A 16,596-nucleotide genomic window follows, 5' to 3' on the forward strand; every position below is an offset into this window, starting at 1 on the left:
GAAAAAGTGCACTTGGACAAAAATCAATAAAGAGCAAAAATAAAACACACAAAAGACTCCAGATGCCGATTCCATGAAGTTTTTATAGATATGGGTTGAAATCTTAGTAACACAAAATTATAAACTTTAAATAACTGTGAGTACTCTTTTGAGTCACTTATGAGAAAAAGGATTACAATATTTGACATACGGTTTCGCTTATACGTCTGCACGTCCGTTTGACACGGTTATCACCTTATTTCGTGAATCATTGTTCAAGGTAAAAGTTTCTTAGTTCCTGCGAACAAAGCTTCAAATAATATTGTTATTGTATGTAAACCGTTATACTACGAACGTCTTGTAAAAGAATAAGACACAAATGAGAAATTGGTTAATCGCACATGCAAAAACATATCATTTGATAAGGATGAATCAGTCCATTCGTTTTTGATGCGTTTTGTTATTTGATTTTGCCATGTGATTATGGACTTTCCGAATTGATTTTCCTCTAAGTTCAGTATTTTTGTGATTTTACTTTTTTCATTACTTCAATGAACATTACATTGAACAGGGCATCCCATGACTTGCAGTGTGTCTATTGGGTACCTAAACTTCACAAAATTCCATACATAAACACGGTACATTGTCTGCTCATGTTCTACAAAGGATTGTCCAGTAGACCGACAAAAAAAGGTATGTCCGTAATGAAAAAAGGTTTTAAAAATACTGTGAAACTGTTTACTAGCGTAGTGATATTAACTTCATGTGGATTCTAATTTGATAATTTCAAATCTCGCTTTTGCTCTGAAATTAGTTCTAACAAAGCCTTTGATTTATCAACCCTCATATCACCAGTCCCGAAGTCTAATAATTCACGATGCTTTTCAATATAAAAATGGTAGTCGATTCGCTTTACATTTATCGCTTTAGTAGAAAACAAATAGGTAAAACATGCTATACCGAGGAAAAAGTTATCAGTTTGCTGAACTTGGAGGTAGATTTTTTCAGTAAGGTCTAGATCACTCACCTGCTGATAGAGCACCTGCTGATATAGCACCATCAGCTGGCGATACGGCACATTTTTTGGAAAATTTGGTTTGCCTCCCTTTGCACAGTGTGTATTGTGCGACTCTTTTCTTTCTATTAACAATCCAAACTTTTCTGATTGGGTTCCATAAATAGATCCTCCAGAACTAGAAATTAAAGAGACAACTGCCTCATTGTTGATATTTTTACATACTACGTCTTTTATTTGCTCACGTCTTATATTTGCTCACACAATGTTGTCAATATATTGAAGTTATATGCGGTTGTAATACAAGAGAGAGGTTTAACTAGCTATAAAACCAGGTTTGATCCACCATTTTTACATAAGGAAATGCCTGTAATAAGTTAGAAATAAAACAGTTGATTTAGATTCGTTTGAGTTTTTCATTTTGTCATTTACCACGGGCTTTCCTTTTTTGATTTTCCTCGGAATTTCGGTATTTTTGTTATTCTTCTTTTCATTTTTAAACTTGTACCCCTAATCTGACAATAGCGGTCATCTCATTGCCATGACAAACGAGACGAATGTTGACTGCTGTACCCGAATGTTTGACCTTTTAAACTCTTATATCTGTTTGCCTTGTTCACACATTGCTTTCAAAATAATACAATTTATGCCAGTTTCATAAAAGTGAGAGGTTTAACTAGCTATGAGTCTGCTGTAATCCACCATTTTCTACATAAGAAAATGCTTGACTTAGTCAGGAATATGACTGTTGTTATCCTTTCGTTTTTTTGTGTTTAAGCTTGTATATTCCATTTTTCATTGGATTTCGTTATTTTTGTAATTTTATTATTTACGTGATAATGTCCGTTTCTCAGGTACTACAAGCAGTAGGACAACTATATGTAGTGTATAAAATGATCGAAAGAGTTACAATATAGTTTGTCAGGTTTGGCTGAGCTTGACCTCATTTTCATGGTTCATTCATCATTGTTAAGTTTTTAACCGGATTTTTGTGACCGAAATGTCGGTTATTGATTTGGGGATGTACGGCGGGCGGCCGGTCGGGCGGTCGGTCGGGCGGGCGGCAATCAAATGTTGTCCGTGCATTAACTCATGAACCGTTCAACCAAAGCTTTTAAAATTTTAATATGTTGTTACTGACAACTTAATGAAGGTCAAGTTCAATAATGGCGATTTTGACTTTTACTGTTCAGGAGTTATGGTTCTTGAAAGATTGAAAAATAGAGTTTCCAGTCGTGTCCGTGTATTTACACATGAACTGTTCTACCAAAGCTTCCCAAATTTTAATATGTTGTTACTGATGACAAAATGGAGGTCAAGTTCAATAATGACGATTTTGACTTTTACCGTTCAGGAGTTATGGTTCTTGAAAGATTGAAAAATGGTGTTTCCAGTCGTGTCCGTGCATTTTCTCATGAACCATTCAACCAAAGCTTTACAAATTTTAATATGTTGTTACTGATGACAAAATGGAGGTCAAGTTCAATAATGACGATTTTCACTTCACTATTCATCAGTAATGGTTCTTGTGATATTGCCAGGACACAAATAAATGTTAATAAATCCGGTTTGCTGTCGTTGTGACAGCCTCTTGTTATTATTTAGTCTACTTTTAAAGTACTATAATCAATTGGTTTACAATATTTGGTTTATGGTATTATAAGGTGTGCATGTCTGTATAGCAGGTATAAGATGACCTTGATCAAATTTTCATTGGTCATTGGTCAATGTAACGTGTTTGTGTTTTGGTCTGTTTATCATGATTTTAATATAAACAATAGGTGGAATTATATAAGGTGTATGGTGTGATTAGAAAGTGTTCATGTCTGTCTGCGAGGTATAATCTGACATTCACCTCATTTTCATGGTTCATCGGTCAATGTTAGGTTTTTATGTTTGTTTTTTTTTTTCAATTACCATATAATGTCATGTTAGCAATATGACAACTATATTGGATGTATGTAATACTTGTGAGGTGTATATGTCTGTCTGACAGGATTAATCTGAAATTGACCTCATTGTCGTGGGTCACTAAAATGATAAGTTAAGGTGATTTTTATAGTTTGCCGTTTATCGTTCAGACTTAAACATATACACCAATGATCAGTTAAGCTGGTGACACATTCCAGAGTGTCCACTCTTGTTTTAAATTGGCATTGAAGCTTTTTTCATCAATATTTAAAAAAGAAATCCATTGCAAATAAAAAATAGGCCATGTTACCAAATACTAAATAAACTCATCATAGATACCAGGACTAAATTTAGTATATACGCCATACGCGCGTTTCGTCTACAAAAGACTCATCAGTGACGATCGAATCCAAAAAAGTTAAAAAGGCAAAATAAAGTACGAAGTAAAATATCATTAGTTCAACGTTCTGTCTGTCTTACTTCCTGGCTTGTTTTTTTAAAAAAAGAATTTCTTGTTATAGCAATGATAATGCTTTTGTTCTGCAAAATTTAGAAATTTTATAAAAGATCTTCAATATTTACTCCAACCAAGTTGGGTTCAAAATGGTAACGTAGTTCCACAGAGAGGATGAAATCATGGTTTTACAAAGTTTTCAATGGGAGAAATATATTACTAAAAAGGAAAGCCAAGAAAGCATACATATATAAGAACCGAAACAGTTGCAACATAACAGCATAACCACTTGTATACTAATCAATCATCTCCCTAATACATGTTTTATAAGGGAAAAAATTACCAAGGAAAAAGTGCATCTGATATTCGCGTTTTTCAGCATATCAAACCAAATTACGACTATTTAAAGAAAACATGCTGTTTCAATTAACCAAGTATATACGGAAAAAGATGATAATATATATACAGTTTTCAACATCATATGTTTCAATGAGAACCTATGTGTCCTTGTTGTCGCCGTAAAGGTTATTCGATCAGCATTACTTGAGACATATGTAGAGGTCTCTCAGTTATCAAGTCTTTAAAGTTTGGTGAGAAAAATCAAATTAATATTCAAAAGTTGAATTTAATCAGATGGAAAAAAAGAATTTTTATCAAAATAAACGAAAATATAATACAAGATAACCTTACTTTTAATTGTCAATATCCAAATGTTCTTTGGTTTATTGTTAAGTAAAACAAGGATTAATAATACAATTTTATTTCATTTCTCAGTCAAAATACTGTTTTTAATTGACATCATATTATTTAAATTTGTACCTGTTTGGAACAATACTCATTAGTTTAAAAGTTAAAATTGCAGTTATAAGTGGCATTTGGTTTGATAACAATCTTGAAGAGGGTGAATTTGTGGTGGCTATGACAAGCGGAGCATATATATGGTCATCTGTGACACAGATACTCCATAATTGTCAACCAAAACATGATGGCTTCTAATATTATGTATATCATGATAGGAAATGTAAGCCCTGGACTAATATTTCATCTGGAAGATTCTCGTATTCAAAACAAGTGATAGTTTTTTTTTTAGGAAACCTTTATTTCAGAAAATTAGTTTTTCTTCATATGCTTAATCTAATGTTTAATATAAGTTTCTTGGGATACCAAATGTTAATAGTCTCACATGATCATGTTAGAAAAGTGTATACTTATTAATAAGTTGATCGAACTCTAACAGGAAGAAAGTACTTTGGCATATTTCCATGTATTTGAAAATTTACGAGAGAAATGTTCTACTCCAGTCTTGAAACTGGTTTTTAGTTATAGTTTGAGTTTGTTAAATGCCAAGAAAAACCATGGTCTTTATGTTTGGTTTTACACAAACAAATATATTACATATATTTTGAAGGCTCAATCTCGGTATAAGAATAATTTGAAAACAAATGTTTGTCAAAACATAAACAATGGCATAAACATAAGGAATGGCATTGTTGCGACATTAATATAAAGCACAACTGCCGCCAAAACTTTTGTTTTGTCAACAATCAGATAACATAAAAAAAAGTTTTAAAATGCATACTTAAGCAATGGAAAATATCCCATAAGTTTTGAAAGTAAAAGTTACTTTATATACACAAAAAAACATATATGTTTTTTAAAAAGATATTAAACATATAAAGCAAAGCATGTATATTGAAATTGATATTCTTATTACATAATAATCAAAATATCCCATAAGTTATGAATTTAAAAGTAAAATTAAATAACTTCAAAATGCTTTACACGTGTTGCAAAACAAGTGCCTTGCTTTTGTCTTGCAAAATAAAAATACTGACACTGCAGACATGAATTGCACGTAACACTGTAAAATGTTGAATGAAGGAAAATTTCACAAGTTTTGACAAGTTGGGAATATATGCTGCTTGTCATCTCAAATGCGTTCGGCAATTCGTATATAATTATATATAGTTGTAAAATAAAAACGAAGATACATGTTGTGATGAAATATTTCGAATAACCATTGGATGAAGACTTGTGGTCTTTACGCCATGAATACATCAGTAATGTGTTTGCATCATAGACTAGATCATTAGTTTTCATAAATTGTATAGTCCTTGAATCACGTTATCCTCCGTTGCATATATTTGTCCTTTTCAAATTGCTCTAAACCAGCTTTAGCTCTTCATGTGGAAGTATTTTGTCAATGAAGTGTAGTTTGCTATTTTCGAACGTGTATGGTTTCAATTTGAAAAAATATTTCTTTTAGTCTAAAACATATACCAGACTACGAAACGAACAAAAAACCCACTAAAAAAACAATTTCCAAATGTAACTCTAGTTCTAGCTTCATTCAACATCAAAATAATAAAGCTTCTTTTTGTTTTCACAAGTATCTCCCGAAGCAGTATACATTGCCATGTATTCAGCAGCCTTTGTGTTATCAAGTGCCTTGTCTGAACGTTTGTCCTGACTATCAGACATTGGAAGGTAAACAGGGTTGTCAAGGTTAATAACCACAGGTTTCATTGCCATGTATTTTATTGCATCCGGGTCAATTAACGCCTGATATCCACAGTCGCCTCCATCTTTAGCCAGTCCTTGGTATATGTCCTCCGATTTCAAAATTTTGGTTTCTTTGACCTTTACAATGCCATTTTTAATAGAAGTCTTCTTCACGGAGGTTTTGTTCACAGATATTGCACTATGTATTTTCGAAATTTTGCTGTTGTTTTCCCCCTTTATGTCAAATGGGATTTCTTCGTAAAGGTTTTCAGGTCCATCCAATGCTGTCTTCCCTGACCAGAATTTTTCTTTGTCTAAACGAGCAGTTATCTTCGCCTTTCGTCGTTTTCGGCCATGGATGTACCCATCTATCAAAATGATAATTAGAATCTGTACTATAAAGAAGACGCCGATGCCACTTCCAATAATGATATATAGACGCGTTGACGTTTCTTCTTTTGAGACGCTGTGACCTTCAAAAGACATTATAAATGATTGAGTGTATCGACTTTTAGTTATATAAAAAAAAATACGTTTCCTGCTATCCGTCTATTTACATTTAAAATTGAGGATGAAAATAGGGAATGTGTAAAAGAGACATCAACCTAACTAAAGAAAGAGGAAAACAGTCCAATTGCCAACAATGGGTCTTAAGCATTGAGAGAAAATCCCGCACCTGGATTACAATTATGTTCGGATTCGGGATGTGTGGTTTTCAAAAATCCCTAACTGTTAATAACAAAATTGAATTATTTCAGATATGTGATTAAAATTATAACACAATTTTGACTGCTCTTCCCCTACTTTGACATTCTAAACTATTATGCATGTTTGTTTTGTTCACGCATTGTTGTCGATACAAGTGAAAGTTTTAGCTAGCTATAAAATCAGGTTTAATCCACAATTTTCAACATAAGAATATGTCTGTACCAAGACAGGATTACAACAGTTTTTATCCCTTCGGTTGATGTGTTTGCGCTTTTGATTTTGCCATTTGTTAATGGACTTTCCATTTTGAAATTTCCTCGGAGTTCGGTTTTTCTGTTATTTTACATTTAAAGTAATGATATTTACATCCACTATATTTGAACGTTGGTGGATAGTTACCTCGATCATTGGCAATCATTCCATATCTTTTAATTTTTATGATAAAGGTAACTAGTTGATATATAGGCATGATATTGCCATTTCAACAAAACCCTTTTCCTTCAAAAAAAAAAGATACATTTGTCTGGTGACAAGAATTTCAGAAGTCTCGAACCTTTTTCCGTGTCCTTCAAGACTAGATAATCGTACCCGGTGAAACGACTTGCAGAATACGTGCACTTGTTTCCATGTCCATGAAGACATAAAAATCTTACCTGATGACAAGACTTCCATAAGGCATTCTTCTGTTTCCATGTCCATTTACACTAGATGACCTTAGCTAATGAAAAGACATCCAGAATACATGTACCTGTTTAAATGTCCTTGAAGACAATATAACCTTACCTGATGGCAAGATTCCCAGAAAAAATGAATTATTTCCATGTCTTTGAAGACAAGATAACCGTACCTGATTACAAGACATGTACCTGTTTCTTGTCCATGAATACAAGATAATCTTACCTGAAGACAAAATAACCATACCTGATGACAATGCTTCCTGAAGACAAGCACCTGTTTCCTTGTCACATATTGCGTCTGTTTGACAATTGCAAGTAGAGTTACAGCCATCACCAAAATAACCATCATCGCAATCTGGAAGAGTAAATATCACATTAAACAAACAAAAATAAATAAATGCAGCATAAACAAAGCTCAGTACGATAAGAAAAATAATTAATGTTTCTTACTTAATTGACAACATTTGCCTCGGAAACCAGTGTTGCAGACATACATTCCCTTAAATAATCTATATTTTTTGCATGTATTATTCCATACTATGTTCTGTGCTTGTAAATTACTGATAGGTTAATTTTTGATAACGACAACAATTATTTCCTGCATGTTTCTGTATAGCTCCCCAAGGTGACCATGTGTAATGACCACAGTCCTCAGAGGCAGTAAAGCAAAGAAATTCAAAAGCAACTGAAACAACATGGCTTTCGATAGATATACTGAAAACAAATGACAGTGTTTACACAATAACACACTGTCAATTTTGAAACAATTTTGTTCATGTATTTTGTTTGTTTTTTTTTCTCAATAGATTCCTTATAATTTGAACAGCTGTATACTACTGTTGACTTTATCTATAGCCTTTATTATATGGTTGGGTGTAGACAATTGAATAGCATTGCTTTATCACGCTTTTTCAGTACAATTTCATGATTAAAATGAGCCATTCTCTTAAAATTAAAACTACTATAATATACAGTGAAACCTGACTAAACCGAATCCTGCATAAATCGAAAACCTGTCTTAACCAAACATGTTCGTAAGCACCGTCATATCAAATTATGTGCGTTGTGAACCTGATAAAACCGAACATCGGCCGAAACCGAACAAAATCCTAAGTCCCGAAGAGGTACGGTTTAGTCAGGATTCACTGTATATGAATTACGCCCGATACGGAACAATTATAATCAATCGGGTAGATCACCCAAGCACCATTTTCTTGATGTTCTGCTTTACAGGCACTTTGAAATGGGAAAATAGAACCATATGTCTTAGTAGTTTCTATCTATATACGAAATATTTGTAATGAAATTTCTTTATATCTGATCTTATTCCTCTTCATTTTAAAAGCATTCAGGCACATAAAATCATGAAACACATTTTATTTGCTATTACTGAGATAACTATCAAAGTTAATAAAGGTTATTATGTCCATATTGCTTATAGAATATAAGTTGACTAATGTCGATTAGTATAGAACTGAATGCTTCTTTTGTAAATTATTTGGATGTAAAAAGAGAGTAACAGTGGCTTTCATAAGAAAAAACGGGAAACTACAAATTTAAAAGTGATTAATTTAAAAGGCATTCTTATATTTTCTCTATTTTCGATCGCTTCCTAAGAAGATTTAGTATAAAATATTGAAAACAACACGTTTAGTAATTTCTTGCGTATTAAGTACTGTGATAAACGCATGAAGATGCAAGTCTCTGTCAAATTTGATCTTTTAGAGAATTTTTTTCAATTTTCAATTATATTGATCGGTTGAATACTGTTATGATTAGTTTACCGATCCATTTCTGAATTCATAATACAATTACTGCGTTAGACTTTTTCATACTGTTAAGGAATTATTTATTCATGCTACATTTTTCCAAAAGGTTTTTATGCTAGTAAGTTGTTCTAATGACAAATGTCCACATACTTTTATTTCCATATGTTTTATACTTACTGGTCTCACAACATCTTCCCGACCACCCAGGTTTGCATTGGCATGTCTCGTTATATATACCGCCATTGTAGCAATCGAGATTACATGATCCTTTCCCAACTATTTCACTAAGATTGACAATGCCTTTGCATGTTTCTCTAGCACATGTATGGTAGTCTATTATCTCTGGACAACAGACCTCCCTGTATCTTATCCTCATACCTCCCCCACACTGCTGATCACAATTTCCCCAAGATCCCCAGTATCGTAGTTCACATGTTGGACATTCACGTCCCTCTGTACTATATAATAACAGAAAGACAGAGAATGTTTTGCACAGTATCATACTTCTGAGTATATGCAACGGCTGTATGAATTTTTAAAGCATCTTTAAGTTGATGCTATCTTTATAATCGTTTACAGAAATAATGATAACATTGATAAGTGTCCCTTGTCGTATATTCAATTGCATATACAACATATTCAACTTTGTATTGTTTTAAGTTGTGTCAATAATAGGTTTCCTGATGTCGATCCTTAATTATCTATTGTGGACAATTGGTGGTTCGGGTATATACTTTAATATCGGGAAATCATTTTAAATAGTGTAAGGCTTGAAAACTTGTTAGCTGAGCTCACATGTCTATTATCTCGTTCAGTTTTTTTTTTTTGGGGGGGGGGAGGGGGGTCATAGAGCAAAAATATTTAGTTGCACAGTTGTATTTGGTACTGAAGATTGGATAAGATGGTTTTTGAAATCCGGTCTTTAATAATGTCAGATGCAAACATAAAAAGTATATCTAATTTTGAACATAACGATATCTCTTGTTTGTAACGAGGGATCTAATTAAAGTCTAAGATTGCAAACTAGGAGGAGATAATTACATTACATTGGTAATGTCTTTTGTATATTTTGATGGCAAACAAGTTCCAAAGTCTGAAAAAATGAATACAATTCTGGAAAAATCCATAATAGCATCTTGTTCCACTTTTTTCACCATTTCTTTGTTACAAAAAGTGAAACAACTCAAAAGAGAATTCCGACGCTTGATCTATTTTGAATCAATGAAGGAATCAAATTATGTACATTAGGACACACTATGATTAACTATAATCATACGGTGTAGGTTTAACATCATGCGTTTTGCTATTGAAATCCCTATTTTCAATGCATGTAATCATTTGAACCAGGATTCCACACGAATATAACCATTACAACATAGATATCATAGACTCTAATTTAAGATCATAATACAATGTTGACAGGTGTACCCCTATTTTGTAGATTTTTACCTGTTATTTCTGTGTGTTTTGTTCACATTTTATTTTTAATATATATATAGGAATTTTAAACCACTATTATACAAGTGAGAGGTTTAACTATTAAACCAGGTGTAATCAACCCTTGTCTTCATAAGAAAATGTCTGTACCAGGTTAGGAATATGACAGTTGAATTTTTTACTTGCTTGGCTTAATGAATATTTTGATATGAGCGTCACTGATTAGTCTTATGTAGACGAAACGCGCGTCTGGCGTACTAATTTATAATCATGGTACCTTTGATAACTAATTATCGATTCGTTTGATGTGTCTGAGCTTTTGATTTTGCAATGAAATATCAAAAGTACCAGGTTTATAATTTTAAACGCCACTGCGCGTTTCGTCTACATAAGACTCATCAGTGACGCTCAGATAAAAAATATTTAGAAAGCAAAACAAGTGCAATTTAATTAGGGATTTTCTGTTTTGAATATTCATCGGAGTTGAGTTAGATAAACTACAAAATTCAAAATACAAATAACAGAATGACGAATGACACAAAGTAACAACCTAAGAATAATGGACTTTTGATTGCTTTACATTCCAACCTTAGAGTAAATACAGTTTAAAATCTACTTTTAAACCTATCACACATTTTCACAGAAATATCAATTATATCACCGTTCTGTACTTCCAGAACAATCTTGTGAATAAACCTTCGTTTAGAACGCTCAAATTTACATCTTTAAGATGCCAGGCAAGTTGTGTACATAAATACTCAATGATCTTTATGACCCTAGAAGGGAACTAGTAAGAAGTCCTATCAATGTTTTCAAATATCAAACAACAAATCAATCTTTTTAAACGAAAACAAAGCAAAAATCAAATTGAAGAAATAAATCGTGTACTCCTTTGAAAATACAAATTATTTTTTTTTGGCGCGTGGGAAAAACTAAGCATGGATAGCAACAGATAAAAATAAACATTCTTAATCATGTCATGTTGAAGTTCTCAACATATGGTTTTGTAAATCGTGGCATTTTCGACAAACATTTTAACAACTTGCTATTTCTTTAAAACGTGTGTGTTTCTAAATTCACATGCATTAACAAGGCAATACAAAAATATCTGAATCTGATTATAGCATTGATTATGTTTTGGTCCATCCAAAAAATAGATATTTAAAAAAAGACCTTCCCTATATTACTCCTGCAAAGTTTTAAACGGTCAAGTTGTTGTTTTTTGCTGTTTCTATTTAATGATTTCATAGTTATTCTTGTTTTGTATCGTGACACAACTGTCTCAGGTAAGGGGTAGAGTTTGCGCCAACAAACTTTCTAAATATGCCTGTCCATAGTCTGTTATTCAGTGTTTGTCGTTTGTTGCTGTATATCATAAAATTGAGAATGGAAATGGGGAATATGTCAAAGAGACAACCCGACAAATGAGTAGACAACAGCAAAAATCGTTTTGTTTTTCGTTTATATTTTTTACATAAATCAGGCCGTTAGTTTTCTTGTTTGACTGTTTACGTTTTTCATTACAGGGCCTTTTCAAGCTGACTATGCGTTATGGGTTTAACTCTTTGTTGTTGACCTATAGTTGGTACTTTCGGTTATTTGGTCTCTTGGGAAGAGATGTCTCATTGGATATCATACTACATTTTCTTTTTTCCATCAGTAGTTTCACCATGTACACAGAAACGATAAATCAACAGTTTTTCAAATGGTTCAATGAGGAAATATATTGCAACATAACAGCATAACAATATGTACGTCAATCAATCGACAGAGGTGTAATATTCCAATTCTATTGAATATTTAGAAAAAAGATAGACCAGAGAAGAATTACATCTGGCGATATGGTAACTATTCTCGCAGAAAGTTGCCGGTATAATCTATTAAATATTTTTTTCTTAAATTGTCTTATATCAAGTCAGGACTATCACAATTGTTTCCAATAAGTTCGTTTCAATGTATGATAACGGTTTTTTGTTAACTTCAGTGTTCGGTTGTTCGTTTGTTTACCTCTTATAGTTGGTGTGTTTCCCTCGGTTCTTGTTTGTATTCCGTATATAATGGGTTCTGAATAAAACAAAACATTGTTTAACGGTGAATTGAAAATGTAAAGGTTACCAATCGACCTCCAGACGGGTTCTCTACAAAATGTATAAGCAAAATTCTAAATCCAATTCTACAATTCATGGTCCTTATACATATTCTAGGGATATTTTATGAAAATGTGACAACTTTATTTCCTTTCTTGGAGTTAAAAATCGAAAACTTGAGAAAAAGCCAATGCTGGTTGAGGCATGAGTAATGTGGCTGTCACTTCATCAACCTTTAAACCATAGAATGATTTAAACTACTAGTATAATATCCTATGTTTCCCAAGTGCATTCTAATTCCTTTCTATCAACTGAGGCACACACTTATAAGTAATCAGAAAAATCAGACATTTTGGCCAACACGGTCTGTTAAAAAAAATTCCGAAAAAACAATGACGACAAATTTTACAGCCAAAAATATGTATTTTTGCTCGTTTTATGAAACGTAATCGTTCTGAAACCCAGCAGATGACTATGGTCAATATTGATACCAGGATAATTTTATTATGAAGCATAACAAAAACAGAACAAATATACAATTTTCTGATTGAAACAATTTTCAAATGTAACTCTCGTGCTAGCTTTATTCAACATCAAAATTGTAAAGTTTCTTTTTGTTTTCACAAGTTTCTCCAGACGCATTGTACATTGACATGTATTCTATCGCCTTAGTGTCATCAGTCATTGACATGTATTCTGTCGCCTTTGCGTCATCAATTACGGTCATGTATTCTGCCGCCTTTGTTTCAACAATCGCCTTGTTTGAACTTTTTTCCGGACTATCTGGCATCGACATGTACCCAGGGTTGTCAAGGTTAATAACTGCAGGTTTCATTGCCATGTATTTCATTGCATTCGGGTCAATTAACGCCTGATATCCACAGTCGTCTCCATTTTTAGCCAGTCCTTGGTATATGTCCTCCAATTTCATAGTTTTATGTCCATTAAGCTTGACAGATTCCTTTCGAATAGAACTCTTCTTCATGGAGGTTTTATGTTTCATCGATTTAGTAGTTTCTTTCTTCGCTATTTTGGATTCGTCTTTCCCCTTTTTGTCAAATGGGATTTCTTCATATTGGTTTTCAGAATCATCCAATGCTGTCTTCCCTGACCAAAATTTGTCTTTGTCTAAACGATCATCCATCTCCGCCCTTCGTCGCTTTCGACCCTTGATGTAAGCAACAACCAAAACGATTATTAAAATCTGTAGTATAAAGAAGACGCCGATGCCACTTCCAATAATGATATATAGACGGGCTGATGTTTCTTCTTTTGAGACGCCATGACCTTCAAAACACATTATCAATAAATTAGTGTTATGATTTTTAGTAACGTTTCCTGAAAGCAGTTCTTTTATATAAGTACTATTTACAAATGTGTTTCATTCAAGTACGGACAATTAATGAACTAAACAGCGACAAACTTGAAAAATGTTTAATCTTGGGTTTTTTTTATATACAAAGCCCTTTCTTTTCTATTTCTGCAGGTGATTGAGGTTCGGTGATTAGTGAATTTTTTTCAGAAGCCTCCATTTTATGTTGATCGTTATGTTTACATGGCATTTATGGTAGACACAAAGTTTAACTCATAACAACAGTGTTTTTATTTGAACTTTACTAAAAATGTGTAATTGTTGTTTGGCATCGTCTTTTGCTAGAAGAATATAAACGTGATTCATTGATTCTTGTTATGTGGTTTTCAAAATTCTTCAAGCCTAAACAACAAAGATGACTTATTTTAGATTCATTTTAACGTAACTAACGATATTTGAGTGATCATAAACTGATTTTGTTATCTAGTGTTGATTGGATTGCATACACAACGGTTATTTTGTCAAATAGAGACAGCCATAGCATACAGAAATATTTTAACAATGTAGACAACGATAAATAACAAATGCAAAATGCAAAAATGATTATCAGACTAATTATCTGACATTGCATCATTATACTTAGTATATATCATAAATTATCCTGAATGTTTGTATTATGTCAACAAGCTATTAATAAACTGGCGAATATATACAACTTATTTTACCACATCAACAAAAACTAATGCGTTTTTGAAAAGAAGATCACCTTATCTAATGACAAGATTTTCAGAAGACATGCACGTGTTACCTTGTCCTTGCAAAGAAGATAGCCTTACCTGATAACAAGACTTTCAGAAGACGTGTACCTGTTGTCCATGAAGTCAAAATAACTTTACCTGGTGACAAGACTTCGTGAAGATATGTATCTTTTTCCTTATCTTTTAATACAAGATAACCTTACCTAATAACAAGACTTCCAGAAGTCATGTAGTTGTTTCCATGACCGCAAAGACAAGATAACCTTACCTAATGACAAGATAACCTTACCTGATGACAAGATTACCTTACTTGACGACAAGATTACCTTACCTGATGACACGATTACCTTACCTAATGACAAGATTACCTTACCTGGTGACAAGATTACCTTACCTAATGACAACACAAGATAACCTTACCTAATGACAAGATTACCTTACCTGATGACAAGATTACCTTACCTAATGACAAGATTACCTTACCTGATGACAAGATAACATTACCTGACGACAAGATTACCTTACTTTGCGACAAGATTACCTTACCTGATGACAAGATTACCTTACCTAATGACAAGATAACCTTACCTGATGACAAGATTACCTCACCTAATGACAAGATTACCTTACCTAATGACAAGATTACCTTACCTGATGACAAGAGAACCTTACATGATGACAAGATTACATTACCTCATGACAAGATAACCTTACCTTGATGACAAGATTACCTTTCCTGCTGACAAGACTCCCAAAAGTAATGTACTTGCTTCCATGACACTAAAGACAAGATAACCATACCTGATGACAAGGCTTCCTGGAGACAAGCACCTGTTGCCTTGTCACATATTGAATTTGTTGGACAATTGCATGTAGAGTTACAGCCATCACCAAAATAACCATCATCGCAATCTGGAAGAGTAAATATCATATCAAACAAAAACCTTAATGTATCATTTACATACCTCTTCTAGATAAGAAATCAAAAAAATATGCTTCTTACCTAATTGACAACATTTGCCTCGGAAACCAGCGTTGCAGACACATTTTCCTCAAATAATCCATTATTTTCACATACAGCATTACATAATCTTTTCTGTACTAATGTTTGACAACAATTATTTCCTGTACGTGTTTGATTGCCTCCTCCACAACGATGGGTACATGTTCCCCAAGGTGACCATATGCAATGACTACAGTCATCAGAGATAGCAGAACAAATGAATGTAAAGAACAGCACGAAATACATTTCTGTCGATAAATGAACTGCAAAAAATGTTTCGTGTTTACACAATGGCATTGTCAATGTTGGAATAATGTTGTATTTTGTTAATTTATTCATTTATTCTAAACATTTCCTCATCGGATTTCCTCTGCTTTTGATTTGGACTATTGACTATTATTGTTTTAAAGCATTTTAAGTACACTTGAGTTAAAAAAAAGTATTAATGATTCTCTTATAACGGAAAACTACATTAACCTATATAAATTACCCAGGAACAATTTGATAATAATATTTGGTCAACCCAAGCACTTTGTACCCGATATATCAGATTCACAGGCATTCATGGCAGGGACCCTGGCATGGACCCCTTCCACTTAATAGCTTCTGTTATAAAAGTATTTCATTGAGATTTCTTTATATTTAATGCACATACAAAACTGTGTACCTCCACACATTCAAAATAGTTTAGTGTTACACATTATTCTTATATCTCAGCCATCAAAAACATGCATTTAGGCAGCAACCATTTGATTTTCGGGGGGGGGGGGGGGGGGGGGGGCTATGGGTTTTTTTGGAGAAAAAAAGTTTGTTTCCAGTTTTTGGGAGAAAAAAATAATTTGTTTTTGATTCTGAGAAAAAAAAAAATTGTTTGTTTCACCCTCAGCTGCCACTATATGTAATGCTAAAATTGAAAGAAAAAAACTGTTTTCGACTTGTCGTGAAAAAATAGATTGTTAATTTGTCCAGAAAAAAAAAACATAG

At 33.0% G+C, this 16,596-nt stretch overlaps 2 protein-coding genes across 6 annotated transcripts in view; both read right to left on the reverse strand.

Moving 5' to 3' along the window:
- Positions 1-4,103: 4,103 nt before the first annotated feature.
- On the reverse strand, positions 4,104-9,619 carry LOC143071755 (uncharacterized). Of its 4 annotated transcripts, none has more exons than XR_012976966.1 (3): positions 9,193-9,618; positions 7,491-7,601; positions 4,104-6,334 (listed from the first exon to the last, which is right to left on the reverse strand). XR_012976966.1 is itself a non-coding variant. In XM_076246306.1 (3 exons), the coding sequence occupies exons 1-3, from the start codon at positions 9,515-9,517 to the stop codon at positions 5,706-5,708; spliced, it is 981 nt and encodes a 326-aa protein (XP_076102421.1). In that variant the 5' UTR covers positions 9,518-9,619; the 3' UTR covers positions 4,104-5,705. The 4 variants fall into 4 exon arrangements, 3 of the variants coding, with proteins under 3 accessions (XP_076102421.1, XP_076102420.1, XP_076102422.1); XM_076246306.1 differs by having other exon boundaries at positions 4,104-6,229; positions 7,470-7,601; positions 9,193-9,619; XM_076246305.1 differs by having other exon boundaries at positions 7,470-7,601; positions 9,193-9,619.
- A 3,404-nt stretch (positions 9,620-13,023) lies between these two features.
- Positions 13,024-16,596, reverse strand: part of LOC143071757 (uncharacterized) — an 11,743-nt gene continuing 8,170 nt past the window's right edge. For both annotated transcript variants that reach the window (XM_076246308.1, XM_076246309.1), the window contains 2 exons: positions 15,411-15,521; positions 13,024-13,826 (listed from right to left, as the gene is read on the reverse strand). In XM_076246308.1, the coding sequence (XP_076102423.1) occupies positions 13,123-13,826; positions 15,411-15,521 (815 nt within the window). In that variant the 3' untranslated portion in view covers positions 13,024-13,122. The remainder of the gene's footprint in view (positions 13,827-15,410; positions 15,522-16,596) is intronic.

This window comes from Mytilus galloprovincialis, chromosome 4, assembly GCF_965363235.1.
Source record: "Mytilus galloprovincialis chromosome 4, xbMytGall1.hap1.1, whole genome shotgun sequence".
Taxonomy (NCBI): Eukaryota; Metazoa; Mollusca; class Bivalvia; order Mytilida; family Mytilidae; genus Mytilus; species Mytilus galloprovincialis.